Source organism: Anolis sagrei, chromosome 1, assembly GCF_037176765.1.
Source record: "Anolis sagrei isolate rAnoSag1 chromosome 1, rAnoSag1.mat, whole genome shotgun sequence".
In the NCBI taxonomy this organism is placed as follows: domain Eukaryota; kingdom Metazoa; phylum Chordata; class Lepidosauria; order Squamata; family Dactyloidae; genus Anolis; species Anolis sagrei.
In genome coordinates, this window is record NC_090021.1 from 25,351,219 (window position 1) to 25,365,674 (window position 14,456).

Sequence of the window (14,456 nt, forward strand, 5' to 3'; positions counted from 1 at the left end):
TCAGCTATCTCAAATGCAGAGAAAGCTGTAATGAAAAGATGTGCTCCTAATCCTCATAGTTAAGAGCTTCATATATTTAAGACAAACAGATGGAGCTATTCTGAGCAAAACAACTCTCATGGTGTACAACTGAAGAGCTTCTGTTCCGTGTTAGTCATTAGGCTGATGATGGTCAATATTCAATGTATCCTGGGTAGGGAACATGTTGCCCTCCAGATGTGGTTGGACACTTCCTCCCATTGCCCCTTCCTGCTGGCTGCATTGGCTACAGCTGAGGGGATCTGCATTCCAACTGCAGTTAAGAGGATATACATTGCCACTCTCAGTTTATCAAATGATACTCATTGCAGCCACTGTTACACTGTATGTACCTGCCTTTAAGACTGGTTAACATTATGTTGCTAAATAAATCTCACGAAGCAATCTGATATAGGTCGAGGACCCATTATCTGAAATTCTGAAATCTGAAAGATTCCAAAATCTTAAATTGTCCACACGGACAGCTGAAATAATGACACCGTTGCTTTCCGATGGCTCAGTGTACACAGGCCTTGTTTAATGAAGAAAATTATTTAAAATACCATGTACAAATGTGTATAAGGCATATATGAAACATAAATGAATTTGATGGTTATACTTAGGTCACATCTTCTAATATTCCTGATTATCTTACAACTTTTCTAAGCTAGCTAGACTTATACAGGATAGCAGTTCCATTTATTTAATTTCTGTTGATATTTTTCCCTGGTGTGGGACCCAGCTTCTATCTCTGACAGTGACCCCATGAATTTCAAAGGCATACACAAGGAATACTCAGATGTGGTTTGACCATTTGCTTCCTATATAACCTGCAACAGTACCTGAAATTCATTAGCAGTCTCCCAATTAAGTATTAAGCAGGGTTGTCTACACTTTGCTTCTTAGATCAGCAGAGTTCTGATGCCTTTACCACATGGGATGATTATACGTCTGATCCATATTCAGAGACATTTTTACTGCTTCTATCCTCAAGTGAAAGAGACTGATTTTAATCCAAATAACTAAGATGAAACTAAGCATTTGATAATCTTTATTATTTATTTATTTATTTATTTATTTGTGCCCCGCCACCATCTCCCTGAAGGGACTCAGGGTGGCTAACAAAGCACTCAAGGTGCCACACATAAAACAGAATTATATATCATCAAAACAATACACAATTTGACTAAATACAAACATGAAGAACATTAATAGATAAAATTTTAAAAAATCTAAAACACAGTCTTTCCTGTGCGTCATTGGGTTTCTTCAAACACGAAATAAAGTGCCAAATAACAATGGTCGACATCATCACATGACCACAGTACATTCCTCCATGTCAAAGGCCCTTGTAAATAGCCATGTTTTAAGGCTCGAATGGAAGGTTTGGAGATTTGGGACTTACCTAATCTTTCCAGGGATTGTGTTCCAGAGCCGGGGAGCCACCACAGAGAAGGCCCTCTCTCTCATCCCCACCGATCACACTTGTGATGGTGGTGGGTCCGAGAGAAGGGACTCCCCAGCAGATCTCAAGGCCCGCACCAGTTCATAGAAGGAGATGTGGTCTCAAAGGTAGATTGTATCTGAAGCGCATAGGGCTTTATAGGTAATAACCTGCACTTTGAATTGGACCTGGAAAATTGATGACATACCATGATGCAGCCAAAATAAAAATCCTTCATTGTGTGCAGTGGCAGCAGAATAATGTTTTTCTGTGCTAGAGATTTTTTTTTTTAAATAATTATCTCACCTCATGCTTCCTGTGGTCCTGAAAGCAGTTCTCTTATGTCTTTTCTAAAGGCTTGAGAAAGCAGCCTGGGAACACATCCTATTATTGATGATAATATTTGAGTAAGGTCAGTGGGGGTGCCACTGTCCAAGGCTGTGGGACTGTTCCACAAACATTTCTGGAAGCCAAATGATCTTCTCAGTTCATGGGGATAAATTAACCTAAACGGAAAGCAGGGGCATAATTGCTTTACTCAAGGGAAAGTCTGACAATGGCTTATGTTTTCAGGATATTTGCTTTGCATGTCTCCAGACCAGAGACCAATAATTTAAAGTTCAAAGTTCATACTTGTAAGCATGAACCATGAGCCAAGCCAGAAACATTGCCATGACCTAGTGTTGATGATCTTTAGACAATACGTTACAGGTGGGATGCTAATTATACAACCATGAAGATGGAGCTCCTAATAGCCAGTAGTGGTGAATATTAGGAGTTGCAGTCCAACAATCACCATGTCCAACAATCACCGTAATCACCATGAACCATCAGCTAAATCACGCATGGGCAAACTTAGACCCTCCAGGTGTTTTGAACTTTAACTCCCACAATTCCTAACAGATGGCAGGCCAAAAATAATGATTCTGAATTAAATAAACTACAAAAGATAATTTCTATAATGGGCAGAAAATGGTATGGTTTTCTAGATTATGTTGGACTGAACGTTCTGTGAGTTCTAACAAACGTAAGCAGTGGTGATATTAAAAGGACATTGCAGCTCAGTACGTGGAGAGATCCATTTAGCCATCAAAGTAAAGTCACTACACACAGGCACACACAGAGTCCTCACTCAATTCACCCAATACTGATGGCATCTAGTGTCTAACACTGGAAGATTGCTTTAATTAACTGAAACTTGGTCTCATGGGGCTGACAAGAATTGGACCTTGGCCACATGGAAATGTCTTTTCATCATCCAAGTTACAGAGAGGGTTTGAGTAACAGTGTCTGGCCTATATATGCATGGGAGTATGAGCCAAGAACATTCCACAACTGAGAGACGAAGTGTGAATCATCCAGTGGTTTGCTCCCTCATTGTGTGCATTGGACACAACAAATTATGTTAAGTGAATGGATCCAGAAAAACAAGTATTTTCTGTCAAGCCAATACTCTTATTGAAAACTGTAAATGAAAGGTGTACGCTCATGCATCTGAGGAAGTAGACTTCGTCTACAAAAGCTTATGCTACTAGCTTTGTCCTCTCAGTTTGTCTCTACAATGCTACAAAATCGCTTTGCATATATATGTATGCTTGTTGTCATCCTTCCTGGCTACAGGAAGGGTAATTCAGATATTTAAATAGAATTCATATTGTGTTGTCGAAGGCTTTCATTGCCGGAATCACTGGGTTGCTTGAGTTTTTCGGGTTCTATGACCATGTTACAGTGGCATTCTCTCCTGAGGTTTTGCCGCATCTGGGGCAAGCATCCTCAGAGGTTTGTTCAGAGGTCTGTTGGAAATGAGGCAAGTAGAAATATATAAACACTCCACTTGCCTCATTGCCAACAGACCTCTGAACGAACCTCTGAGGATGCTTGCCATAGATGCAGGTGAAGCATCAGGAAAAATGCTACTGGAACATGGCCATACAGTCCGAAAAACTCTCAGCAACCCAGATTTCATATTAGCTTCCCCAACCTAGGGGACAGTAGAATTAGTATTTTACCAGCATCTGAAGATTAACAGGATTCCTAGTCTTTTAGTGTTGAAATTGGTAGCATGTGACCTTCTAGTTGTTGGAACTACAACTTTCATCATCCCTAGCCAGAATAAGAAGTGGTGAGGGGGATTTGTCATTGAGCGTCTGAAGAGCTCCAAAGTTAACTGCCTTTACTTTAGTGAAAAAAGAGAGCTAAAATAATTGCAGGCTGTGTTTCCTTCTTAAGGTTGGGCTCATTGAGGGCAAGAGACTCATTAAGCCTGGCCTGATAGTGACCCTGCACATACTTCTGTCAGGTATAAATGAATGTCTACTATTCATTCTTGGGGGTAACATCAAAGACTACCCTTGGAAATGCTGCTTCAGTTGAAGCAGATCTGACACTGAGAAGCTCAGGAAGTTTGAAGGGGTGTTTCCATGAAAGAGTTTTATTACACATTCACTCTGCAGGAGCATGTGTCTAGATCTTATCCACCATTTATTACCCAGCCATTTGTTCTCATTAGTTCTCTGAATGGCTTTTGATTGGCAGCTCTAGCTGTTGTCAGGAGGCACCACTGGTAAAGGGAGTCATATCTGCCCACCACATGCATACGCACTTTGAAGACTTTTTCAGGGTCGTAGGGAGTGAGGAAAATAAGTATGAGAACCGGAGCCCTAATATTCCAGAAGGGAAATATAGAAATATAGAAGAAGACCCTTCCAACCTGAACCAAGAGTTTTAGTTTGGGGGAGGAATCACTTCTCTCATCTTCAGGGTTGTTATTCAGAGTAACAAAGAAGTAAAACCCAGTTTAGAATGAAACCAGATCAGTTTGTATTAATGGACTGAAAATGGTAGAAGCCCAAGTTTCTCCAAGTGAAGAAGTAGGAGAAGAGGCTTGAGGAACGGATTAAACTTTCTGCCCTCCCATAACACTACTTTGATTTTGATATTTAAGCATGATGTGGTGGTTTGAGTGTTGAGCTATGACTGGAAACCAGGGTTCAATTCCCTGGTCAGCAACAGAAATCCACAGGGTGGCCTTGGGTGAGTTGCACTCTTTCAGACCCAGAAAACCTTGTAATAGATTTGTCTTAGGGTTGGCATAAGTTGGAAATGACTTGAAAACACACAACAGCAACAACAACTTTATTTATTAATTTATTTCAAACATTTATATCCCGTCCTTCTCAACCCCACGAGGGGGGACTCAGGGTGGCTTACAACTGGCAGCCATTAGATGCCGACAATAACAAAGAGTCACAATACAAAGCAAATTAACATCAAATAGACTATTAATTATAAATATATATTAAAATATCAGAACTTTGAAATATTTAAACATAGCCAAACCCACTCTCAAATCCAAGTCAGAGTCCAAAGTTCCAGTCCAAGGTCTATTATCCAACAACAACAACAACACAGCAGCAGTAGCAATTGGGCATTAAAGACAAAACTGGGTCACTATCACCCTGTCTCTTCCACTAAGAGATTCATGAATTAAACAGGAATTCGTAACTTATTACCCTTCAGGTGTTGCTGTACTGCTAATCCATCAGCTCTAGCCAGTAAAATCGGTAGAGAGGGCTCTGGATTGAAACCTTCATGGAGATTTCTAAACCCCTATAAGGAGTTGCAGTCCTTGCAAGGTGGCATATGAACTAGAAATAGAATCAAATGATGCAAGAGTTCAAATGCAAAGTGACAATTATTGGAAGAAAAATACAAACACCTCTGAAATAAACAGTACAATAGTAAATGCACAGGATATCATCTAAGGAAAAACTGCTTGAATTACAGGCTGTTACTTAAGAAACTGACCATGTCAGGGCTTTATTGTTGTTATTACTACATTTGTTTAAATCAGAGATTCTCATATTGTGCTCCTCCAGATGTTTTCGATTTCAGCTCCCACAATTCCTAACAGCTGGTAAGCTGACTGGAATAGGAGCCCCTGGTGGTGCAATGGGTTAAACCCTTGTGCTGGCAGGACTGCTGACTGAAAGGTCAGCAGTTTGAATCTGGGGAGCAGGGCGATCTTCCTTCTGTCAGCTCCAGCTTCTCATGCGGGACAAGAGAGAAGCTTCCCACAGGATGGTTAAACATCCAGGCGTCCCCTGGGCAGTGTCCTTGCAGACGGCCAATTATCTCACACCAAAAGCAACTTGCAGTTTCTCAAGTCTCTCCTGACACGGAAAAAAAAGCTGACTGGGATTTCTTAGAGCTGAAGTCCAAAACAACAGGAGGAGAACAGTTTGAGAAACAGTGATTTAAATCATATCTTTTCTCTAGTTTGAGGCTGAAGGTGGCATACAAGAGTTAAAACAAACATACGGTAATTAAAATTCACAAAAAGCCAAATACCAATCAAACTATCATTAACCTAAGAGTCAGTGTGGTGCAATGGTTTGTGCATTACACTTACAGAAATCAAGGTTCAGTCCTCAACTCACCCATAGAAACCCACTGGATGGCCTTCAACAAATCACATACTTGCAGCCCCAGGGAACCCTATGATAGAGATGAGAGAAACTGGAAACCACTTGGAAGTCACAACAACAAAATTAAAGTCAGTTAAAAAAGCAACAAAAAAGTCTAGAACATTATGCAAGGCTGTTTAACTTGAAAAATTTTAAAGGCCTACCAGAATAGAAACCATTTTCCCTGCTTGTAGCAGGATAATAAGGAAAGTGGTAGCCTAGTCTCTTTAGGAAGGGAATTGCAGAGCCAGCCTGAGAGCAGCCACTAAGAGGGTCTTTCTTCTCCTCTGTTCCCCACCAAATGTACCTGGGACAGAGGGCCTACTCAAAATATCTCAAGACACGGACAACTTCATATGGGAGAATATAGTGCTTCAAATAATCTGGACCTATATAAAACATATAAAAATAATCTGAAATAATGCAAAATAATATAACATTAATATATCTATACTGGGTCAGACTATCCAATCTATTCCCGGTGGCACCATGGGTTAAACCCTTGTGCCGGCAGGACTGAAGACTGACAGGTTGCAGGTTCAAATCCGGGGAGAATGTGGATGAGCTCCCTCTGTCAGCTCCAGCTCTCCATGCGGGGACATGAGAAGCCTTCCACAGGGATGGTAAAACATCAGAAATATCTGGGCTTCCCCTGGGCAACATCCTTGCAGCTGGCCAATTCTCTCACACCACAAGCGGCTTACAGTTTCTCAAGTCGCTCCTGACACACACAAAAATCCTCCAATCTGGTCTTACAGCAAGCAAGAAGATGCCTCTGGGAAAACAACAAGAAAGACATAAGCAAAATGTCCAGAATAAAACCAACCGTCTTTCCAGAGCAACCAGAATTAAGATACTGATCCTGGAGCTAGTAACTTTCATGATTAAAATCCATATAGCATTCCTCTTCCATTCATTTGTGTGAGATCACACTCTAAAAGCCATTTAACTTGATATCTTTCACTGTTATTTGGCAAACACCAAAAGGTGGTCTGTCAAATGCCAAATGCAGGTACATTAACTATTTTTTAAAAAAATAAAAACCTATAGCAGCAGTAACTAGTGAGAAGAAAATATAGGCTATGATAGTATGCTGAATAAGATACATACTATTCTAAGAGAAAAGCATACTTAACTCACACAGATGTGTGGATAGGTACAAATGTGCCAAAGATCTTGCTTGCAATGGTCTCTTACTGTCAAAAGCTTGGTTGCCATTGTTACATTTGGCAGTAGGGTTCCCCCAAAGAAGGGGAGGGAGATAACATATCAATCTTAATACTTTTTCTGCCTCTTCTGGAATTCTTTTGCAGTCACAGACTTGCTCTTACTCTTGCAAGTCATAGGCATACAGTAGAGTCTCACTTATCCAACCTTTGCTCATCTAACGTTCTATATTATCCAATGCAGTCTGCCTCCCGCCCAGATCCACAATTGTTTCAATCAATACATTGCAATGTTTTGGTACTAAATTCATAAATACAGTAATTACTACATAATGTTATCATGTATTAAACTGCTTTTTCTGTCAATTTGTTATAAAACATGATGTTTTGGTGCTTAATTTGTAAAATCATAACATAATTTGATGTTTAATGGGTTTTTCCTTAATCCCTCCTTATTATCCAACATTTTCACTTATCCAACATTCTGCTGGCCTGTTTATGTTGGATAAGTGAGACTCTACAGTACTTCCAATTATCCAGGATGCATCTATAGAACACCACTTTCCCTGCCATGGTTCAGTGTTATGGAATCCTGGGAATTGTAGTTTGATGAGGCACCAGCACTCCTTAGCAGAGAAAGCCAAAGACCTTGTAAAACTACAATTGGCACAATCCCATAGCATTGAGACATGGCAATCTAGGTGCCATCAAACTGCATTAGTTCTGTGGTTTAGATGCATCCCTGGGTCTCCTTCTCTGCATGTCTTCAAAAAGAGGCTGGGCAGCTACTTGATTGGGATGCTCTGGCTGGGTTTCTTGTACTGAGTGGGGGTTGGACAAATGACTTATGGAGTTCCTCCTGTCTGTGGTTCTAGTAACCTGCTTCAAGTACAATTTCCCCCCATGTTTTTGGCTTCAAAAAAGGTGTCACTTGATCTAAATTGGACCATGGGAAATACACCCTCCCACCCTCTAGTGGTCATTTTCAAATCTTTCAGGGCAGGTAATGGTCTTGTCAGTCGGATCATGCTAACTGCCAGCACTTCTTTTGTTTATTTTATCCCTGCTGGTTCTTACCTTCTACCAATGGGGAGCTTCACTGGTGTTTTAGTATTGGCTACCTGCCACAATGCATGAATAGGTCTTGTTCTGTTCACCTGGTCTTATCAGGTTCTTCTTTATCTTTGTTGATATACGTGTGGCTACCTACCTGAACACCCGGAAGTATATTTTTTTCCAGCAACATCACAACACCATATTCATTTATCAGTGCTCAATATAGTTGTACACTGATTTACTGCTAATACCTATTCCAACACTTTACTGCTAATACCTGCTAATACCTATTCCAACACTTTAAAGTTTTATATATATATATGTAGTATGTATAAATAAAAAAGTAGCACCCAGCCTATAGGTGTAAAATCAGTGAACCCTACAACTTGATGAGGGTAAAGTCTAGGACAGTGGTTCTCAGCCTGTGGGTCCCCAGACGTTTTGGCCTTCAACTGCCAGAAATCCTTGACAGCTGGTAAACTGGCTGGGATTTCTGGGAGTTGTAGGTCAGAATATCTGGAGACCCACAGGTTGAGAACAACTACTCTAGGAGAAGCTGTAGCTCTTGACTGATAGAACAGAGGTGGGAATCATGTACCCCTTCAAAAGTTATTAACTGCAACCCCCAGCAACGGACCATATTACACAGTCAGCAGTGAGGAATGCTGGGTGGTACAGCTCAATATCTGCAGGGCCACATGATTCTTAGTCCTGCTTTGGAATAATGAAACTAGCGCTGAACAAGGAAGACTCAGGCTGGATCTACACCACCATATAGAACTGCATTGTATGGGTCTACATTGACCATATAATGCAGTTCAAACTCCAGCCTGAGAGGAATGTCTGTCTTACCAAATGCAAGGGAGGTTCGACATTTTGGATTCAGAAGCAATAACAAACACCAGTTGTGTGTGAAAAGGGTTTAGATTTATTATACAGAAAGCAAAATAGATATCATGCAAGACACCCCAATGGCGCTGCTGGGAGCCCCAGAGAACAGCAATATGGACCCCTTGTTGTAGCCTCAGGAGCAGGTTGGTGCTGAAGCCCCAATTTGTGCCCTCATTTAGGGCAATTTTATAACCTGCTTGTTTATATTTTGAGATGGTTGGAGCATCATGCCACCCTTGGCTATCTCCCCATTGCTTATCTGGCACCTGTCTCCAAAGTTAAACTCCCATATCTTTCAAGGTTACTAATTGCTCCTTGTAATTACACCCGCTGTATTATCTTATATAACAACTAGTCAAGGTCAAGCAAATCTAAACAGTCCAGAGGGACAGAGACAATATAGAGGAATAACTAAGCCTCAGGCCACTATCTCCTCTAAATCACAAAAGATCTTCTGGCAATTTTCCCATGCAATGTCCATATACTTGGGGTGGGAAACTGCAGGGGATAGGGACCATTTTTTATCACTGCCTCCTTCTCACGGCACTCCCAATAAAACCCAAAGTCATGTTGTAACACTCCCAATTTTGTTTTTAGGTATGTCTGGTGAGTTGGCAGCATTAAACCTTGTCAGGGTCTTGGGGATTGCATCTACTTACCTAAGTGTTACTCTCTTCTCTTTGCTCCCCCCCCCCCCCAGTATATATTTTAGTATAAGCAATGTTGATAACAAAAGTATCTGTGTTTTTAAAAAAGAGATTGTGTACTAACGTCCTAATAGGTTTTCACAAAGGTCTGTCTCAGGCCCATGAGGCTATGTTTTATTCTTTTCTTCATTCACCATGTGTGATCACGGGTTGTTTTATCCTTTCCAGGATGGCACTGGTGCCCTCCGGCGCAGTGGTTCACTGGGAAAGATCCGGGATGTGATCAGGAGGAGTAGTGAAATGCTGGTCAAGAAACTGCAAGGGAATGGCCCACTGGAACCAAGAAACACCAAGTAGGAATCTCTTTCTAAGGGTTTCATATTATTGTGTCGATCCTTGTCAGCATTCCCTAGGCCTTCAGCTCTACCCTTTCTCCTTTCTTAAAAATTGATCTCTAATTCTATTATTGTATTAGTTAGGCACAGAAATACTAGTTCCACATGTACCAAAAAAAAAAAACAAAAAACAAATCCCTTATTCTCCATCCTTCCCCCACAATCTCTCTTTTTCTCTCTTCTCTTTCATTTCTCTTACCCTACATTATTTTTCTCCATACTAATCTTTCCCCCGCTTATCCTTCCTCCCAGTTATTGCACAGAAGATGTTTATTTCTCTCTACCTGTGAACAGCTTAAATTTTGTAAGTCCTGCAGAAGAAAATACCTAGACATTCATCACACTAGAAAATGAATTCCATTTTAAATCTGGTTGCTACCTCCTGCAGAATTCTGAGGTTTGTAGTTTAGGGAGGAGCCTTTAACATCCTCATTAAACTACGAATGTAACCGGCAGTAACCGGATTTTAAGTGGACTTATTCTCTAGTGTGATGAAGTAGCTAGAGTGCCTAGAGATGCCATTTGGGGGTTGTCTCTAGCTTTAGCTTTACCATTTAGGAACAGTCTGACACCTGGTGGCTGAACGTGGTGCTGTAGCTATGGGCCGATTTTGATTAGTTTAAATTAATCAAAAAGAACAACAAAACTGAGGTGCTAAGTTTCAACTATTAAGATTTCACAATCATAAAGATACATCAAGGGAAGATAATAATAATAATAATCATCATCATCATCATCACCATCTTTATTTGTAACCTGGCCTATCTCCCCAAGAGACTCACATCTAAGACCCATCTATTTGTATAATAAACAGCTAGAATAGAAATGTCATAGCTATAGACATCAGTGGTATTATTTTGATTTGTGTTTGGTATTTATCTACGGATGGTAAATTTAGGTGACTTCTTTGAAGGTTACTCCGAGGAGGTGGTTGAAAGGTATGCTTTGGGAATTAAGAGAATAAGCCTGGCTGGACTTATGTACTCCTTTTCCCTCAAGTACAATTTTGATCAGCACAGCTTAAGAAAGACTTTGTCCCCGTCCCCCCACAGTTGTTCATCAGGAGTAGTAGGAAGAATTTATTTAGCAGACAACCATACTGGTGTTGATTGTGCAAATAATAGGATCCTGTGAGCTTGACTCAAACTAGTGTAAATATTTGCTAGCTACTGAATCACCTTGAGGATATAATGATCTAACGGTTTGGGTCCAGGATCTCCTCCTCCTGCACAATATACCTTTTAGGACACTGAGGTCCTCTGGGGGGGGGGGGGGGGGGGCAGCTTCTCCAACCAGCCAGAACCTGACTAGTGACTGTCACTCAGAGGACCTTTTCATTGGGTGCCCCAGGACTGTGGAATGACCTGCCAGAAAAGCTAAACGAGGTGTTGGAATTTAAAACACAATTGAAGAACTATCTCTTCTGGCAGGCATACCCAGTCAACTTTCAATCATGAGTTTTGATTTGCATTCTGTTACCACTATATGTCAATTCTGTAGCTCTGTTTCTGGAATCTGGGAGTGGGGCGAGCTCCTGTTGTTAGATCCAATTTCTGCCAACCTAGCTATTCAGAAACATGCACATGTGAATAGAGCAGTAGGTACTGTTTCTGCGGGAAGGTAACAGCACTCCATGCAGTCATGCCAGCCACATGACCCTGGGCAAAAACAGCTCTTTGGCTTAGAAATGGAGATGAACAGTACCCCCCAGAGTTGGACACAACTAAACTTAATGTCAGAGGAAACCTTTACTTTTACTTTCTTCTCCTTCTCCTTCTTCTTCATCATCATCATAATCATCATCATCATACAAGTATATAGCACAGGGATATAAATCCAGATTGTCCTATTCCCAAGGAGGGTAAGGGGAAGATTAGTTGCCGAAGGCTCAGGATTCCCAAATACTACCCTTTCCTGTGCATTGGGTTCTCAGGCCAAGAAAAGAAGGGGGATATAAACAGTGCTGCCAAGGTAATTTTGTGTCTATTTTTGTCATTTGTTAGCATGAAACGAGCATCATCTTTGAACTACCTGAATCAACCCAGTGAGGATTCCTTCCAGGTGAGGAAACTAATTTGCTGTGTTTGCAAAGAAAAAAAGCATTGGCTGCAGGCTGTGTATACTTCTTATCTCTCTGGGCAGATAGGCAAATATCGGGGAAGAAACCCAAGGTTGTACAGATCCACAAAAACAAAACCCTAAAGTTATCAGAACTATCCCTCGACAGCATTGGTGTGGGACATCCTTTGGTGACTGGCCATGAAGACTTAGAATGATGCCAAGTTTCTGTCTCACACATTTTAGAGCACCAAGTTGGGAACATTTGGCATAGAGTATCACCAAGAATCCAAAGACCATCAGAAAACATGGTATTTTCTGTTGGTCATGGGGGTTCTGTGTGGGAAGTTTGGTCCAATTCTATCGTCGGTGGAGTTCAGAATGCTCTTTGAGTGTAGGTGAACTATAAATCCCAGAAACTGCAACTCCCAAGTGCCAAGGTCTATTTTCCCTCAAACTCCACAAGTGTTCACATTTAGCTATATTGAGTATTTGTGCCAAGTTTGGTCCAGATCCATCACAGTACTCTCTGGATGTCGGTAAACTACAACTCCAGAACTCAAGGTCAGTGCCCACCAAACCATTTCAGTATTTTCTATGCGTCATAGGAGTTCTGTGTATCAAGATTGGTTCAGTTCCATCATTGATGGAGTTCACAATGCTCTTTGATTGTAGGTTAACTATAAATCCCAGCAACGACAACTCCCAAATGACAAAATTGGCCCCCCACCAACCCCACCAGTATTCAAATTTGGGCATATTGGGTATTTGTGCCAAATTTCATCCAGTGAATGAAAACACATCCTGCATATTGGATATTTACATTACGATCATGACGGTTGTAATATTACAGTTATGAAGTAGCAACAAAAATAACTTTATGATTGCAGTTCACCACAACATGAGGAACTGTACTAAGGGGTTGTGGTAATAGGAAAGTTGAGAAAAACTGCTGTATAGAAAGACATTGGAATAATTTCTGGGTAGCAGCCACAACATTCGGCGGTGTGCAGTACCTGTTAGAATCCTTCAAATGCCCGGGTGAAAGTGAGCTTTCAGGTTCTCAAGAACTCTCCATCAGGCTCACTGTTACAAATCAAACAGACCAGTAAAAGAAACAAAAAATCTAAATATACGGCCAGATATGGTTACAGCTATCAGTTTACCTTAATGGTTCCTGTCCTCTTGGTGAGCATCATTTACCTCTATTGTAAAATACATTCCCTTGCTGTCGGTATTCTTAGGATTGGAAGATGCAAGTTTGTGAGGAAAGGAGTTTGTTTGTTTGTTTTTCAGGGCTCTCAAGGACTTCGGCCTCAGAGCAAAGGCTTCAGTAAAAGCAGCATGGACCTCTCCTCCCACAGTCCCCTGGTCACCTCCAACTGAGCTCCTTACGTCAGCCATCTCGGCACCTCATCTCAGATGCTGATGGCTTCATTGCATCCCAAGAGGATCGCTCTTTTGGTTCTTTCAGCTGCAGCCTCACTTTAGAAATCTCACTGTGTCTTGTGTCGGATATATGTAACTGCTATGAAAGTGAAGAGCACTTGTGCCACTGGAAAACACTAACCCATAAGGGACCAATGCCAGGCTAGATAGGGGCACTCCCCCTTGCTAATGTTTGTGGACTAGCAGCTTTGGTGGGTGCACTTTACCACCCTATTCTGCAAGCTACGTATCACTTGATTGCACAGAGTGACCTCCAGTAGCTCTTACTTGAAGCACTGGGCCTGAGGTACAGAGCCTAACCTCACCCTTAATGTGGACCCTTTCTGCCATAGGGCACTGCTGAGAGACGCTCAGCCCTCCCGAGCTGGCTTACACACTCCTCCAGTGCCTACTTCCAGGCCCTGTCTTTGGTAGTTCCCTACCTTAGCACTGTCTCTTTTTGCACTACGTAACCCTTCTCCTTCCCTCATCCTTCTGTGGTGAGATTTCCCCCAAATGAGTCTCTATATTTTGACAGAGTTGTACTTTTAAATCTATGGAAGGAAGAAACACAAGAATGTTGGTAAGCTGAAAGCAGCCAGTTTTGGGGAGCTATTAAATTAAGAAATCAAGGCAAAAAGAGACAATTTTTAAGTCCATAGAAATGCATTATATGTGTACACTCCGCTCTCTGACCTTTGTTGTCTTCGCCCCCTCCGTTCCCAAAACTGGCCTTGTTGCCTGTGTTTGCCTTAGGATGAACAACAGCCGTAGTGCAGAACAATGGCAATAACTGCAGGGAGACCTGCCATTTAGCCATATACTACCCTTGATTCACTTCTGATTGTCATTGGTTTTAATTTAACGAATAAAAATGATCACAGAAA

The 14,456-nt window shown here is 41.3% G+C and overlaps 1 protein-coding gene across 7 annotated transcripts in view; it reads left to right on the forward strand.

Moving 5' to 3' along the window:
- Positions 1–14,456, forward strand: part of KLC4 (kinesin light chain 4) — a 68,421-nt gene extending 53,965 nt beyond the window's left edge. For all 7 annotated transcript variants that reach the window (XM_060754441.2, XM_060754434.2, XM_060754440.2 and 4 more), the window contains 3 exons: positions 9,917–10,041; positions 12,087–12,144; positions 13,438–14,456. In XM_060754441.2, coding sequence (XP_060610424.1) covers positions 9,917–10,041; positions 12,087–12,144; positions 13,438–13,527 — 273 coding nt within the window. In that variant the 3' untranslated portion in view covers positions 13,528–14,456. The remainder of the gene's footprint in view (positions 1–9,916; positions 10,042–12,086; positions 12,145–13,437) is intronic.